Raw genomic sequence first — 16,884 nt, 5'->3', positions numbered from 1 at the left:
AGCAAGATAAAGTAGAGGAGGTTCCTACTACTTCGGGCAGTCATAAGGAATCATGGGTGTGGTGGTTTTTTACCACTATGGGAGGGATGCCAAAGGCTCAGGCTGCCTGCGTGCACTGCGCTGTGTGTGGAGCCACACTCAGTTGCGACCAACAAGGGGGAGTACTCCTTTGGCACTACCTCCATGCGCTGCCACATACTCACATTCCACCTGACTGCCCTGAGAAAGGCTGTTCCTTTCTCTGGTACATGGGTAACCTCCTCTACTTCATCATCATCACTTGCTCCTGCCACCAGCAATCACAGAAGTGGGGCAGAGGATTCCTCCTGCTGTCTCGAGGGCCATACAAGAGGCTGTTGATACTTTTCTTTGACAGATAACAGTCCACTGTTTGTACTGAGACACGGTCATCTGCAGGGGGAGCAGCTTCAAAGTGCCTTCAAGGCTGCAGTGAAGGAGCAGGAGAAGCACTGCCCCCATACCTTAGATTTAAGAGCAGGCCAACAAAGTGTAGAAGCACGTTGTTTTCCACTACTTTTTCCCACAAAAAAGGGAGGTAATACAAAGAAAGACCAGCACAACTGCGTGCATCAGAATATCATTCTTTACAAATGTATTCTGAAACCCACGATTCTGGCAAAATATTGAATACATTTTCCACCTCTTGTTCGAAAGCAAACTAGCAACTCTATGTTACTGAGCTGCACACACCCTAAAACAAGACTCTTATTTCTTAAACGTAAGCTACTCAACTCCTTCAAAAAATAAAGATGAAGTGTTGCCGTCAAGTTTCACAAATCTCTTCGGAAACATGTGTAGTACAAAGGAATACTCGTTCTGCCGTCATGCTGATGCACCGTTTGTTAAGGAGCCTAGGCCTATCCACATGGCTTGTTACTTTAAGTTGTGCAGAATATGCATGATATATCTTGCATGACTTCCTTAGCACTGCAAACCAAAATAAAGAAGAAATAGACATTAAAAGTACAGGAAAACGCTGTTCTCTTGATCGAGTCAATGTATCACGATACTTTCACCATCGTTTCCTTTCCATGCTGCATTCCATTTGCAATAAAAACTGCCCTCCTCTCAGAGAAGTAGAACACTTCTTCTGCAGAAAAGAATATCAATCCAGAGGAGCACCTCACATCTACATGCTTTTGTGGATAAAAGATGCTCCCAAATTTGACCATGACAGTGATGAAACTGTTTTACAATTTATTGAACACTACATTATCTGTGACATCCCTTCAGAAGACACACATAGTGACCTACGGACACAAATCGCACACTTTAAAATAAATAAGTGTGGCAAATACTGCCTACGTCGATATAGAAAAAAAGAAAGTACTACACCAAATGCCACTTTGGATTCTCTATAACAGTTTGCACCAAAGGTCAAGTCAATCGTTTCACGTCTTCCGTTAGATGCATTGTAAAAGGCAAAGCTCCCAAAAACACATAACATTGAAAGAGATGAGGCATCCAAGTACATCAATGATTACAATCCTATCATTGCCCTCTTATATAGACATTCAATACATTTCAGACAATTCAACTGCCGATACAAGGTATGTCACAGCCTATCCCACCAAAGCTGATAAGATTGAGCTAAAATACCTTTGGGATGACATTTCATCCGACAAAACACTGTCACAAATATTGTACAGCTTAGGTATCAAAATGCTGTCACACAGAGAATACGGGTCCTACGAAGCTTCAGACCATTTAACAGGTACAGCTTTATATGGTAATCTGAAAACATTCTCTAGTTGAACCTTGGTCAGCTTTGTCGTGAAAAAGAGCACTTAAATTCTATCAGGTAATTGAAAATATAGCCACAAATGATCCCAAAAGGGAAGATATATTAAAAACATTCTGATTGACACATACTACTTTGGAAAACATGTGCCTATCCGACATAGCCTAAAATTATTCCTACAAAAATAATGAAATGCTAGATGAGATTGGCAAATATTCTGTCTTAAATTGTGAAGGAAACCTAGTAAGGCTTACCCAACCCAGTCTCATAAACCATGTAAAGTTGTCCTTTAAATCTCCTCAGCAAAAAGAACTTTATTAGATGGCCCTACTGCAACTCTTCAAAACTTGGGGAAAGGAGGAAGAACTGTTAGATGACCATGACACATTTGAAGCTGCATTCAAAGCAAATGAAAGCAGTATAACAAATGACAATTTTGAATAGAAGAAAGAAATGTTGGACAATGAGCGCCTGTTAAGATGGATTCCTGAACTCTGTCCTGGAGGGGCAGAGGTTCAGAAGGCCAGCCTAGTTTCTTGGAACAGGGTAACCTCTGGACAAGCCAGACCAATCAGGGTAGCGTTGGCGGCGGTTAAGACTAGGTCTCAAGAGGGGTGAGGGTGACTGAAAGCCCGCAATGAGCACACAAAGCAAGGCCGCTTACAAATTACTCCAGGCAAGTATTATATTAAAAATATAGACACATTTATTACAAGGCCTTTGTAACATCGACCATAGTAAAGAATCACGATAAAACTCCAGTAAACCAACACATCACAATCAATACAATATATATACAAGACCAAGGGGTCTAAGGAATTAGAAGCACGAAATATGCAGACCACCTAGATGGGGGAGAAAACAGGCAGTGCAAGTAATTGTTAGACCCAGTTCGACATCAGAGGCCACCTAACTAGAAGGAAGTCCGAGCCCTACGAAGAGTGGAGCCTTGTGCTCAAAAGTACCTGCACATGTGGGTGCCAACGGGCAAAGGAGAGTCTCTTCAGGGAAATCGGACAGTTCAGAGAGGTGAACGAAACGATGATGAACAGATCCCCGCTATTCAAGCGAGTCCTCCACTTGTGGGCAGAAGCAGGGCGTGAGCGCGGGAAAGGGTTGTGGTTTACACCAGTGATGGAAAGCCACAGGCTACTGCGGGAGGGCAACCGGTTTAGGGTATTGACTACTCACCGGTCCCCGATGCAGGCAGACCCAGGATTCTCTGGTTCAGTTTCGGTACTGGCAGGTTCAGATGTGATCAGAAGGATGTCTCGACGCCGTGTAGATTCCGCGATAGCAAGAGTCAGGGTCGAGGGTGTCCCAAATGCAGCGAACACGCACAGATTGTTACCACAGCAGGGCAACTCGGCAGCCACGTGTATTCCGGTCCCAATGCACACATCTCACTTCAGACCTGGGAACGCCAAGTGTACGAATCGTGTGAGAGTGCTGAGGACTCGGAATTTAGCAGCAGCCAGACGGCGGTGACAGAGCAAGATTCCTGTCTAGGCTGGTCAGTCCACGGGATGGCCCAGGGACGCTTCCGAAGGCTTACTTACAGGATTTGGTGAAGATGCCGAGAATAGTTGTTCCCACGATTCTAAAGGGTTGAAGCGCCTTTGCAGACCTTCTCGTACGATCAGAGGCTGAGTGGTCTCGCAGGACGACAGCAGTGCAGGGTGCCAAACCTTCAGCGGGTTACCAGCGATTCCTCGACTCAGCTTCTTAGTTGCAGGATACTTGGCTCCTTATCCTTTGTTCGTGAGAACTCAGGAGATCGACATGGAAGTGGGGTTTTCAGCCTCCTCTTATCCAGTGTTCCCTTCGTGCCAAAACGGAGAGGGCCCAATGGGAGATCTGCTCGCAAACACTCACACCATACGTGGACCTATCACGGACCACGGTGGTCCCAGGCATTCAAGACATACTAGACTCTCTGGCACCCAGGATGTGTATTGGGAACAGACATCCCAGCCCACATCCTGGAGGCACACACAAGGCATGCAGAAGCCCGCGAAAGCGTTGTGTTTCGCGGGAAAGTGCATGACCAAATAAGGACTGCCCCGGGTCGGCTCGACCTGGGGGAAGGTGAAGGGGCAATACGGTCAGCGGACAGGACAAAGAACCTCGTGGTATGGCCATCTTGGAAGCCAAACAACCCATTAGGGCCAAACGCGGGAAGCGCGTTTAACATGGCAAAAAGGGGTTCAAAACACAAAAGCAACGATAGCTGCCACCAGTCCTGTCCGTGACACACTTGCACAGTTTGTTATAGATCCATCGAGAGTTTCTAGGGCCTTTGGAATGACTAGAGACCCAAGAGTGCAGTAAATTAGGTTACAGTGCCCTCTTGTGACATGTTGCACAAAAGCTGCAACATGAGGAAAGAACTACGGAAAATGGCGTCTCCCGGTACTGAATGTCTTAAGGGCATGTCAGTTTCCCCGTAAGAATTGAGCGAAAGCCCAGAGGAGTGCGGCGTAAGGCTTCACTTCTCTGGCAAAGTCTAGATCAGGGTGTAAAACAACAGCAAAAAGTTTGGGGGTTGCCACATGGAAGGAAAATTACCTACAATTATGAAATATTTCCTAACAGCGCCAACAAGAAGAAGAAATAATAACTATGCTAGAGAAAGCCACTGCTGAAGGCAGTCAACCTTCTGTTACATGGAGCCAAGGGAACTTATCCAAAACGAATCAGAAGTAGCAATGAATGAGGTAGAAAACAACATATATCAATTCAAACAATCTGAAGAAGATTTGTCAGTGGTCGAATCACAGCTAAATGATGAGCAACTCACTATTTATCTAGAGGTCACTGAAGAAATTGATAATGGACTAAAACATGAAAATAAAACTTGCAGTTGTGAAAATTAGAAACCGCAGCTCTTTCATTATAATTATTCTTTTATAACGCGCTTAATGCCAACTAGTGGTTTCTAAGCACGGAATCGGGATTAGAACCTGTGTTGCGCTGTGAGGTCTTGCTTCCAAGGCAAACGCGTTGCCCCTGAGTGATCCTTCCTCCTGCTCTTGTATGTAAGTGGTGAAGCTGGTTCTGGCAAAACATTCATATTTAAAACAATCAGGAAATATCTAGAAGTAATGAACAAAAACCTTTCAGCTGTTGTAACGGCCTCCATAGGTCTCACTGCTTACAACAGGTGTAACTTTACACTGACTACTTCTCCTCCCAGTAGAACACCAAAACAAATTATATTATTACAAATCATCAGCAGAAGCTGCGAATTAAGCACGCAATATTCTACAACAAATGAAAGTTCTCCTAGTAGATGAAATAAGCATGGTTTCCAACCTCATTCTGGCTTTAATTAATCTAAGAATGCAGGAAGTACTAAAAATTGGTTACAGGAACTGTTTGGAGGAATACTCACAGTTTTCTTGGAGACCTCCTAAAGTTAACACCCGTGAATGGCCAACCCATATTCAAACATTAGGACACAAAGAATGCCGTAATACAATCAGCAGCATTGGCAATGAGGATTTGTGGCACCATTTTTTCGCTATCCTAAAACATGCGACAGTCGGCAGATCTAACATATGCTCACATTTTAAAAAGCATTAGAACTGGTCTGCTTACTGACCATGCAAATATTGATAAAATTAGGGAAAAAGGAGAGGAAATGCTGGAAATCCTTATAAGAAGGGACTATTCCAACTTCTGGTGGTTAAGCAACGACTTGAATATAAACAAGTCATGAAACAAGGTAATCCAATCTCAGAAATAATGTGGGTGCATTATTTTAAATCCATGTACACAAGTAGGGACTAGCATTCCATTGTCTGCCATTATTTGTTCCTGCAGGGCATCGTGGTCTTTGGAGATTGGCCAAGAGAACATTTTAAAAATTATACTAAATGCCAGTTCAGCAAAGGCTGTGGGGCCTAACAATGTATCTAATTGCCTTTTTATAGCCTCCCCTGACAAATGGGCCACAATTTTGCACATATTTTTAAACCACATTTTACAAATTGGTAGGTTTCCAATTTCTTGGCAAACTTAATTTGTGATTCCCACTTTTAAGCATGCTATTAGAACAGGGGCTAAGAATTATAGGCCAATAACGATAATGGATGCTGACAGCAAAATGTTTCTCTATTTTATTAGGATACCTGGAAAAGTGGGCAGAAAGTATCAAAAGGCTTAAGAAATGTCAAACTGGGTTTTGGAGGCAACAGGGTACTTCCCTGAATAGTTTGTTTTAAGATGCCGCCAGGTCCAAACCTTGTAATAATAAAAATGATTCTATTTATGTTGCTTCCATCGTCCTGTCCAGAGCCTTCGATTTGGTGAATCAAAATCTCCTGTGGTCTAAGCTTGCTAAATGGGGTATTCCAGAAGGTTTATTGAAACTCATAGTGGGACTAGACGAATAATCCAATATCGAAGTAAGATTGGACTACAAGGGCAACCTCTCTACGAAAATCTTTATGGGCTCCAGCTTGAGGCATGGTTACATTCTTTCTCCCTGCTTGTTCAACCTTTATGTCTCTGACATTGATGAAGGGTGGGAAAAGGTTGCCTTTGTATCCCCTAAATTGGCAGAGTTTAAATACACTTGGTTAGCCTATGCTGATAATATGTCAATGACTTCACTCATATAGGCTTATACAGATTGATTGATGCTTCTGAAAGATATTTGAATTAAAACTGTTTAAATATCAATCCCTCAAAAACAAAAAATATGCAATTGACCTTGAAAAAACGGTCACATTTTAGGTGGAAATTGAACAATTTGAAGCTTGATAATATGAATAACCTAATCTATTTATGTTTCCCCATCCTTAGCAGACAAGGTAAAAGCCAACTAATGGAGTTCTTGAGGCATAAAGCTGTCGCCCTGGTGGGGCAGATGAGTAAATTCGACTGCAAATTTGGAAAATTCTCGGCGGCGCTGTTGCTCAAACTCTATGAGGGAAAGTTAATTCCCAAATTAAAATATGGGTAGAAATAATGCAGCTGTGGGTATTGGATGCATTAACCAGCCTTGAGGTGTTGATTTGGCATAGGGTACTACAGCTTCCCAATTGTGCGCCTGCAGTGATCCGCTCTGAATTAGGCCTAAAATCAATTGTCGTAAGAGGAAATGGAAACATCTATTGCTTTTTCGCAAAAAGCTCGAACCTCCTAAACAGTAGCTATTCTGTGATTTTGAGTCTTTAATAAATCAGAAAAAAAGGGTAAACTGTGAACCTCTTTTCGGAGATGTGTGTTAAAATATTGACGGATGTATGTTCCGGTATTGAAGAGCTAATATTAAATTGACCCTCTCGCGAAATAATTGGTGTAATACTCTATAGAGACTTCATAAATATAAGGCACGCATTTGAAATAAGAGCATAAGAAACTGGGAACGTTTGCACCATATTTAAATATTATCCCTAACAATTTTGCTCGAAATTAATTTATGAGATTTAGGCTTAATCTCCTGCCAACCAGAGAAATCTTAACTAGCCCAGGGTTGCTTCCCAAGGAACTTGCATTTTACCGCTTTTTTGTAATAACAATGCCATACAAAGTTTGAAACTTTTTTAATAACGTGTCCTGCACTGAACTGTAAACGCACTTTATATTTTAAGGGTCAGGCATACAGCTTTGAATGTATTAACACTGAAAATATGTGGCAACGTTTGCTTGGTGGGCGGCTATCCTACTTCTGTGACCTTAGCAGTGTTGGGATTTCGCAACAGTCTAAAGTTTTCAGATCATTGCAGGTGGCACGGATCTGTAAATAGCGTTGATGTTTATTTAATATTGTAACTTTCACACCCCAGCATGGGCTGCAGGACATTAAATCGCATGTCCGCCCGGCCACCGTGGAGTGAAAGCTATTCGCACTCCGGGAATCGCTGGGGTGCGAATAGTTTTCATTTTATTTTCCTTCTGATGGATGAATGGATATCAAAGACAATTTCCGGTCTCAGACCCACCAACACCATGGCCTTGTGCTCTTCAGAAGGGCTTAAATCGGTACGAACAATACCCAGCTTTCCAGAGAGGGTGCTGTTTCAGGCGGGGCAGACAGCAGGTGAGCGACTGAACTCCCCACTGCCATGAGAGCATGCAGTTACCCATGCATAACACGACAACTTCACACGGCACTTGCAGTAACTGCAGAGCAGCAGGTCTTCGCAGACAGACATGTTTTATGACAAAGAAGTCTGTCTTTCCTGGGTACAAATAAAATGTAACATTGCGAGTATCTTGAGGAATACCTTATATTTTGATTTAGTGGAGCTCGACTTAACACTGGTGCTCAGTTTTTTTTAAATAGATATGAAATATTGCATGAACGTTTATTCTATGCTTTTGTATTACAGATTTAATTTTTACATGAACTTCTATGTTTGTGTAACTTGATTATATCTATAGTGATGCATCATTTTTTTCTCATTTCTTGTAAAAGGTTGAATTAATTTAACCATAAACACATTTTTTAAAAAAATTAAGGTTGTAAGGAATGCTTGTAAAACATTGCTCTGATAATCATTTGAAGGTATTTCAAAGAATCAATCACATGTGCTTTTACCTGATAAGTCCAGAAAGCGAGTCCCCTGGAGCTGATATCAAGGACAATTTCAGGTCTCAGACCCGCCAACACCATGGCTTTGTACTCTTCAGAAGGGCTTAACTCGGTACGAACAATATCCAGCTTTCCAGAGAGGGTGCTGTTGCAGGCGGGGCAGACAGCAGGTGAGCGACTGAACTCCCCACTGCCATGCTGGTCACAGAAGATGTGAGAGCACGCAGTTACCCATGCATAACCTGACAACTTCACACGGCACTTGCGGTAATTGCAGAGCAACAGGTCTTCGCAGACAGACATATTTTATGACAAAAATACTTGAAATATATAGACGGTGATCTTCCGAAGCAATCAACATCAACGTCCAGTTTGGGACTACCTGGAAGGAAAATCGGCAAAATAAAGAAGGCATATTCCCACATTTTTTCCTCAGACAGAACCATTATCGATAACAATTCTATGAAAAGAGTAGACAATGCAATTCTTTGAAAAGTATCCTTAAAGCATTTTTCTCAAAATGTTTCCTAGGACACCACTGAAAATGTGTAAATGATTTGCATTTGTGAAATTGACTATGGAAAGAGGTTTGAAACAGCAGGGAGCATTGTAGCATTTTTTAATTTTTTATTATTGTGTCATAGTTTCATTTAAACTTTTAACACATTTTTTTAAAATAACAATCAAACATCTTTACATAATTTTCATACATTCTTTTCTCTATAATAAAAGACAATACCTCAAGGTCAAAAAATAAGATGTCTCTCTGATTTTCAGTTTGTCCATTTGAATTTCTAATCTGAAGATAAAACAGTAATTCTCCTGTTTGTCTCTTTCCAGATTGCCCATGCCACAGCAGAGATAACCACAGATGTTGCTCCCAAAAGTGTGGCCCAAAACTGATCATCAATAATATCATCTAAATGAGCTATAGAATTCACATAGCCTTTACGGTAGCAATCAGTCAGGGAGTCACATGCCGTAAATAGGTGTCTACTGCTTTCCACTTCAACTTGGCATAATCAGCAAATGTTGTCTGTACCTTCTATGTTTTTCCAATTTACACAATATTCTCTAGTAGGTGATAGATTTAGGGGCCAATTCATAGAATCAGGCGCAGATGTAGAGCACGCGGCTGGCGCAGAGAGGGAGCGTGCGCCAGCTGCGTGCACCAAATAGCATTTAGGTGCTCCGCGTATACATGGATTTCCCTAACCATTTACAGCTGTGGCGCAGTGAACATCCAGCAGCGCCAATTACGCCCCCAAGAGCGCCCCTTGCGCCAGAAAAAGCCATAGAAATCCCCAATACGGCGCAAAGGGCCGCGCTAACCCTGAACCAGCTTAAAGCCCCCCTACACCGTAATCGCATGAAAAACTATGCGTACCCTGCTCGCGGCAGCCAAAACGCGTGAAAATCTACTCGCGCACCCTCTTGAATACGGGTACCTTGCTTGTGCCTTCAAAATGACGTAAAAAAGGCCTGCCGTAACCCAGCGAATATGCGTAACCTGCTCGGCCCCCTGTGGTGTGGGCTGCCTGCGGTGCTTGGTCATGGGTGTAGGGGGGGTCCCCTGTGGTGTGGGCGGCCTGCGGGGCATAGTCACGGGTGATGGGTTGCCTGCGGGGAATGGTCACGGGTGATGGGTGGTCCCCTGTAGCGTGGGCTGCCTGCAGGGCATGGTCAGGGGTGATGGGCTGCCTGTGGGGCATGGTCATAGGTGACGGGTGTTAAGAAGGATTTCTGAGCTCTGACCTGGAGGGGCAGAGGTTCAGAAGGCCAGCCTAGTTTCTTGGAACAGGGTAACCTCTGGACAAGCCAGTCCAATCAGGGTAGCTATGGTAGGCGGTCAATAATAAGGCCCTCATTACGACCCAGGCGGTAAGTTTTCAACATTACCGCCATGGCGTAATTAACGTTTATGCCCTGGTGCGATGCCGTAAAGTCCGGCACATTCCGACCCATCGCGCACGAGCATTACGCCATGCGGGTAATGTAAACTACGCCATGCCGTAAAAGACCCCAAAACGGTCCCTACCGGCATCGTACGCCGCGCAAGGTGCACTACCGCCATCCATCAAAGTGGCGACCGTAATTAGCGGTCACCGTAATTAGCGATCACCGTAAATAAGCAGAACCGGAAGTGGCGTCATCGCACAGGAACGGGAAAGAGCACGGCGGCCATCTTTAAAAACACAATCCATTGCCATCCTCCCCAACCACTCTACATCCGACCCTGAGACCTGTCAAAACCCATTACCCACCCATTTTCCCACTACAAAATGCCAAAAGCTGTCAAAAAAGCCTGCGACCGGCAGCGGCAGGACCGCTTCACTCGGGAGGAGCTCACTATGCTGGCGGAGACCCTCCAGGAGAATGCGGCGGTGGTCTTCTCCACACAAATGACCAGGCCGGCAATTGCCAAGAAGAAGGCCATATGGGCCCTGGTGGCACAGCGGGTCAGTGCGGTGGGAACCGTACCCCGCAACGCACAGCAGTGTCGAAAGCGGTGGGACGACCTGAGGCTCCGCGTCAGGAACATCCTCTCCGCAAACCGCAACCTGGGCCTGGCAACCGGGGGAGGATCGGATTCCCCAATCAAACTCCAGCCATGGGAGGAAATCTGTGCCTCCACAATCGGCATGGAGAGCATAGAAGGGGTAGGAGGGATGGAGAGAGGAGCACCAACATCAGGCGATGCAGGTAGGTGCCTCAAATCAAGCCATGCAACACATCAGCAGGAGACTGCCCACAGCCACATCCTACCTCCACCCTGTACACATGTAGTATGCACACCCTAACTGCAGGCACCCACATACCTCCATGCTAAAGCCACACAAAAAGGAGACAACCTGCATGCCCCTGCCTCAAATGTGCTGCATCTAGTAACCAAAATGATGTCTGTCATCACGATTCCAATGTCCGCAGACCCATCAATAACACTCTCCCTCCTTTGCTCCACCACAGGCTCAAATTCCAACCCGAGGATGAGGGCACCCCTGCCACAACACCAGCCAAGAGGGCCAAGACCACTGTGCCAACACCCTCCACCTCAACTGTAGTGATCAAGACACCGCAGCAGCCGAAATCCGTTGCCAGTACACAGGCCGGTCCACTGACAGGCACCCCAGCAGGCAGCATGGCAGCAGCACCACACATCCCCACAATGTTCGCCACAGAAGACACAGGTTCTGCAGGAAGCAGTACCATAGGCGCAACTGCTGCCATTGCAGCATGCTCTGAAAGTGACACAGAGGAGCCCGATGTCGGACCCCCCACTGACCACCATCATTCCCCCTGTCTGTCCCAGAGCAGCCCCCATGAGGATCCCACACAGGGGCATTCAGAAGATGAGGACTGGCCATCCACCCCATGCCCTGTCGAAAATCAGCAGGAGGGGAGCAGCCTCTTCATAACACCATCTGCAATAGGCATGGGCCAGCAGAGCCAACATTCCCTGGAGGAGATAATCATGCGCCAGCAACAACTCTCCTCGCTTATGAATCAGCATGCTGCAGAATGTGGGGGGGCAAGGGCAGCTATGGAACAATGTACAGAGACCCTGAGGGCTGAAATGGAGCGGAGCACTGAGACCCTGAGGGCTAAAATGGAGCGGAGCACTGAGAACCTGAGGGCTCAAATGCAGTCCTCCTCAAAGGACATGTGTGCGGAACTTGCCGCCGTGCGGCGCGTGCTCTCAGAGCTAGCCAACTCCATTCGGGACATGTGTGCACATGAGCAGGCAGGGACCTCCTCCGCTGCCAGTTCCACCCAAAGCAGCCCCATCCGCTGATCGGGGAGGAACCTGCGCAGCACAGACAGGGGTGCCCCGGGGGCCGGGAGAGGGGGCTTGCAATAGCGGCTGCCCACCGTTTTCATGCAACATTAGCCACTTAGTCACAGGGTGTGTTGGGGTGTTCAGGGGGGAGGGGGGAGTGGGTGTGTTGGGGTGTTCAGGGGGCGGGGGGAGGGGGGAGTGGGTGTGTTGGGGTGTTCAGGGGGGAGGGGGGAGGGGGGAGTGGGTGTGTTGGGGTGTTCAGTGGGAGGGGGGAGGGGGTGTGTCACAACAATTCACATTTAAAATACACATTTTCCTTTTGCACAGATCAAATGTGTGGACATTGTTCATTGCGTATGTGTGCTTTATTGGTGTACAGTCCACAGTGTGCATGTCCCCGACACACAAAGCGCCCCAAATGCCGTCTCCATGTCATACACACCAGCCGTGTGTGCTAGAAGCATTGGTTGATGATATCTTGATGCATTTCACGCCCCTCCTGTGCATCACCTCCTCCATGAGGTGCGTCCCCATCTGCACCCTCCTCATCCTCATCGTCAGGTGGTTGCAGTTCTGCGTCAGGGGCACATTTCGTCTGACGCACATATTGTGTAGCATGACACATGCCATGACGATCTTTGCCACCTTCTCATGGCGGTACAGGAGTGCCCCACCAGACCTGCTGAGGCAGCGAAACCATGCCTTCAATAGGCCGAATGCCTGCTCAATGACCACACGGGTACGTGTATGTGCACGGTTGAAGTCCTCCTCGTGCTGGTTCTGTGGGTTCCGGACTGGTGTAAGGAGCCACCTCTTCAGGGGATAGCCTGCATCACCTGTATGTGGGCGAGAATGTATGTGTCAGTCATGACGTCTAATTCGAAAACTTGATGTGCCACCATGGCTTGCATCCAACTGTTACTTTGGACCACTTCTAAATGCACTAATTGATTCACACTATGCGACCGGTATTGGCTCATGGCTCTCATGGCCTGTTTTGCATGCCATCAACCAATGTATGCAGGGGGGTCAAGTTCCTTGTGAGTGCCCATCCACTGTGTTCGTTCATGCCGTTTGTTTTGGTGGCCTGGCACGTGTCCTGTGATGTCAATGCTCACATCATTGCAACATTGCTGTCGGCCTCATCATGACCCCAGTGAGCAATACTGATGTGTATAGGGACATTTTAAGGGCCCTGCTGTCTGTGTAATGGTGTGTTGATGTTTCTGTCCGTCATGTGCCTCCTTCGTGCGCAGTTATGGGGGACAGGCCTTTCGGTTGATGGTGTTTGGTGACGTGCATGTAGGTGCATTTCGTTGTAGTCAATGTGGTCAGAATTGGTACAATGCACTTGCAGATGGTTGTGTCATGGTTGGGACACAACCTCATTCACATGGTAGGGCTGCATACATCAGGCATTGGGTTTACTGGTGTTGGGTGAAGTTTGTTTTGCTTTAGGGTATGATCTGGCTCCGTTGTCTCTGCTACTCATAGCCAGGTGGAGTGTGCATCATTCCCCCCCCTTCAGCCAGGTGGAGTATGCATCATTCCCCCCCTTTCAGCCAGGTGGAGTATGCATCATTCCCCCCCTTTCAGCCAGGTGGAGTATGCATCATTCCCCCCCCCTTTCAGCCAGGTGGAGTATGAATTGGTACGTTGTTCGCCTACCCACTTCACATTTCCATGGTCATGACATTAGACTCACCGAGTAGCCAGGATCTTGGGCCTGCATGTCGCTCCATGTAGCATGGTATTTTGGAGTTCCTCAGGACCATTGAATCATGGGTTGCTCCGGGGAATCGGGCACAACAATGTGTGATGATCCTGTTGGAGTCACAGACCATTTGCACGTTGATTGAGTGAAATAGTTTACGGTTGCGGTACGGTACCTCCATGGCATGTGGAACCACCAATTCCACATGGGTGCAGTCGATGGCACCAATGCAACCAGGTATGCCGGCTAGTGCATGGAAACCCACTTTGGTGTTTGCAATCTCCTGGGCAGTCCGTGGTAATGAGATGTGGTCATCTGTGTGCTTGAGGAGGGCATCGAGCACTTGGATCAGTGTACGTGAAAATAATGGTTGTGAAATGCCATGCAAGTGCCCCACTGTGTGCTGGTAGGTGCCTGTGGCCAGGAAGTGGAGTACAGACACTACGTTCAGTAGGGGTGGGATGGCGGTTGGGGTTTCTATCATGCTGACAATGTTGTTGTGTGTCATGTCTACGATGGCGGTGATGGTGTCCCGGTCCAAACGGTACAGGGTGTGGATCTGCTCAGCAGTGAGGTTGAATGGACTGGCTCTGATGCGTGGGATTGGGGGCTGCCTGCGTGGTGGCACTGGTTGTGCTGGTGGGGCTTGCTGGCCCTGCCTTGCCCTCCTTCTCCTCCTGCGTCTCCTCTGTGCTGCCTGTTGTTGTTGTTGTTGTTGTTGTTGTAGCACTTGCATTGCTATCAGATCCTCCAGCCCCAACATTGCTAGTCCTATTGGTATCATTGTGGAGTGTGACTGGGTGTGGGAAGGGGTGGGGTGTGCTCTTTTTGTACTTCCTGAGTCTGTATTGCCTCCACCTGTGCTGATTCTGTGCACCTGTGGCAGCTGGGTTCACTTTACATGGCCATTTACGGTTGGTTCGCGATGGCGTAATTAGCACCATGGCGGTAAGGTACTTAACGGGCTTTGTGATGGCGTTAGGTGCATGTCCGCTTGGGTCGTGATCCGCTTAGCTTTGCGCCATGCCGCTATTTACGGTGTGGCAGGTCGCGTGCGCGCGACCTTGGTGCAGTTAGCGGGAGCGTTAACTACGATGCCGCTAATGGCATCGTAGTTAACGGTCACGGGTCATGATCGGACCTAGCGGAAAACGATGCCGGTAATCATTTACCGGCATCGTTTTTCGCTTACCGCCAGGGTCGTAATGAGGCCCTAAGTCTCAAGAGGGGTGAGGGTGACTGACAGACTTCAATGAGCACACAGAGCAAGGACACTTATAAATTACTCCAGACAGGTGTTATATATACACATTTATTACAAGGCCTTTGTAACATAGACCATAGCAAAGAATCACAGTAACACTAAAGTAAACTAATACATCACAATCAATACAATATATATACAAGACCAAGGGGTCTAAGGAGTTAAAGCACGAAATGTGTAGACCACCTAAATGAGGAGGAAAACAGGCAGTGCAAGTAGTCTTTAGACCCAGTTCAACATCAGAAGTATACCTAACTAAGAGGCAGTCCAAGCCCTACGAAGTGAGGAGCCTTATGCTCAATAGTACCTGCACGCGCTGGTGCCAATGGACAAAATAGGGTCTCTTCAAGGGTCTCTAGCAGCTCAGGAAGGTGGATAAAGCGATGAAGAACAAGTTCCCACTATCCAAGCAGGACCTCCACTGGAGGGCAGAGGCAGTTTGAGAGTGCGGGAGGGAGTAATTATTTCGCAATAGCTGTGGAAAGGAAAGGGGCCGTTGGGGGCCACTTTGTGCGTAAAAATGGAGTCCTGCGCTATGGGCCACTGGTTGGGGTAAGGACTACTCACCGGTCCCCGACACAGGCAGACCCAGACTTTGCCAGCACAGTCCACTTCGCTGGCAGGTTCGAATGCGACAATCAGGACGTCTCGACACCGTGTAGTTCCCGAGATGCAGCGAGGATTCCCAAACGGGACAGTGGCGATTTATCCACTCAAGGTAGAGGAATCGGCCCAGTTCCACTGCAGCAGGCTTCAGGGGCAAGGGGGTCACAAATGCAGCGAACGTGCACAGGTCGTTACCAAAGCAGGGCAACACGGCAACCATGTTTAATCCGGTCCAGGTACACTTGTCTCACGTCAGACCTGGGAACGCCAAGTGTACAAAATTCAGTGTGAGGGTGTCGTGGACACAGAGCTAGCAGTATGCCAAGTTTCGAGGGCCTCCTCGAAACGGCGGCGGTGACAGAGCAAACGTCCCGGGTAAGCTGGTCAGCCCACTGGTTGTCCCAGGGACACTTCCGAAGAGGCTTACTTGCAGGGTTTGATGAAGGTGCCGAGAATAGTTGGTCCCACTATTCCAATGGGTCGAAGCGTCTTTGTAGACCTTTTAGGACGATCAGAGGCAGAGGGGTCCCACAGGACGACAGCGGGTTCAGGGTGCCAAACCTTCCAGCGGGTCACCAGCGGTTCCTCGACTCGGCTTCTTGTTGCAGGATACTTGGCTCCTTATCCTTTGTTTGTGTGAACTCAGGAGATCGACATGGTAGTGGTGTTTTCAGCCTCCTCTTATCCAAAGTTCCCTTCGCGCCAAAACGGAGAGGACCCAATGGGAGATCTGCTCGCAAACACTCACTCCATACGTGGACCAATCATGGACCACAGTGGTCCCAGGCATTCAGGACACTCTAGACTCTCTGGCACCCAGGATGTTTATTGGGAACAGACATCCCAACCCACATTCTGGAGGCACACACACCAGGCATGCAGAAACCCGCAAAAGCATGGGGTTTCGCGGGAAAGTGGATGACCAAATAAGGACTAACCCGGGTCGATTCGACCTGGGGAAGGTGAAGGGGCAAGATGGCCAAAGGACATGACAAAGAACCTCGTGGCATGGTCATTTTGGAGCCAGGCCACCTATTCGTGCCAAACGCGGTTAATGCAGTTAACATGGCAAGAAAGGGTTAAAAATATGTGTAAACGAAAGCTGCCACCAGTCCTGTTCATGACACATCTGCACAGTTCATAAAAAGTCCAGCCAGAGTTTCTAGGGCTTTTGGAAAGACTAGAGACCCAAGTGTATGGTAAGGTAAGTTACATT

The 16,884-nt window shown here is 47.2% G+C and overlaps 1 protein-coding gene across 1 annotated transcript in view; it reads right to left on the bottom strand.

Annotated features, from left to right (window-relative positions):
• Positions 1-8,685, bottom strand: part of CCNB1IP1 (cyclin B1 interacting protein 1) — a 570,334-nt gene extending 561,649 nt beyond the window's left edge. The window contains exon 1 of the mRNA XM_069615026.1: positions 8,313-8,685. Within this exon, the coding sequence (XP_069471127.1) occupies positions 8,313-8,609 (297 nt within the window). The 5' untranslated portion in view covers positions 8,610-8,685. The remainder of the gene's footprint in view (positions 1-8,312) is intronic.
• Positions 8,686-16,884: the final 8,199 nt, after the last annotated feature.

Source organism: Ambystoma mexicanum, chromosome 9 (genome assembly GCF_040938575.1).
Source record: "Ambystoma mexicanum isolate Mex_15411 chromosome 9, UKY_AmexF1_1, whole genome shotgun sequence".
NCBI lineage: Eukaryota > Metazoa > Chordata > Amphibia > Caudata > Ambystomatidae > Ambystoma > Ambystoma mexicanum.
Note: the sequence above shows the minus strand (reverse complement) of the source record. Positions and strands in the feature narration are given on the sequence as shown.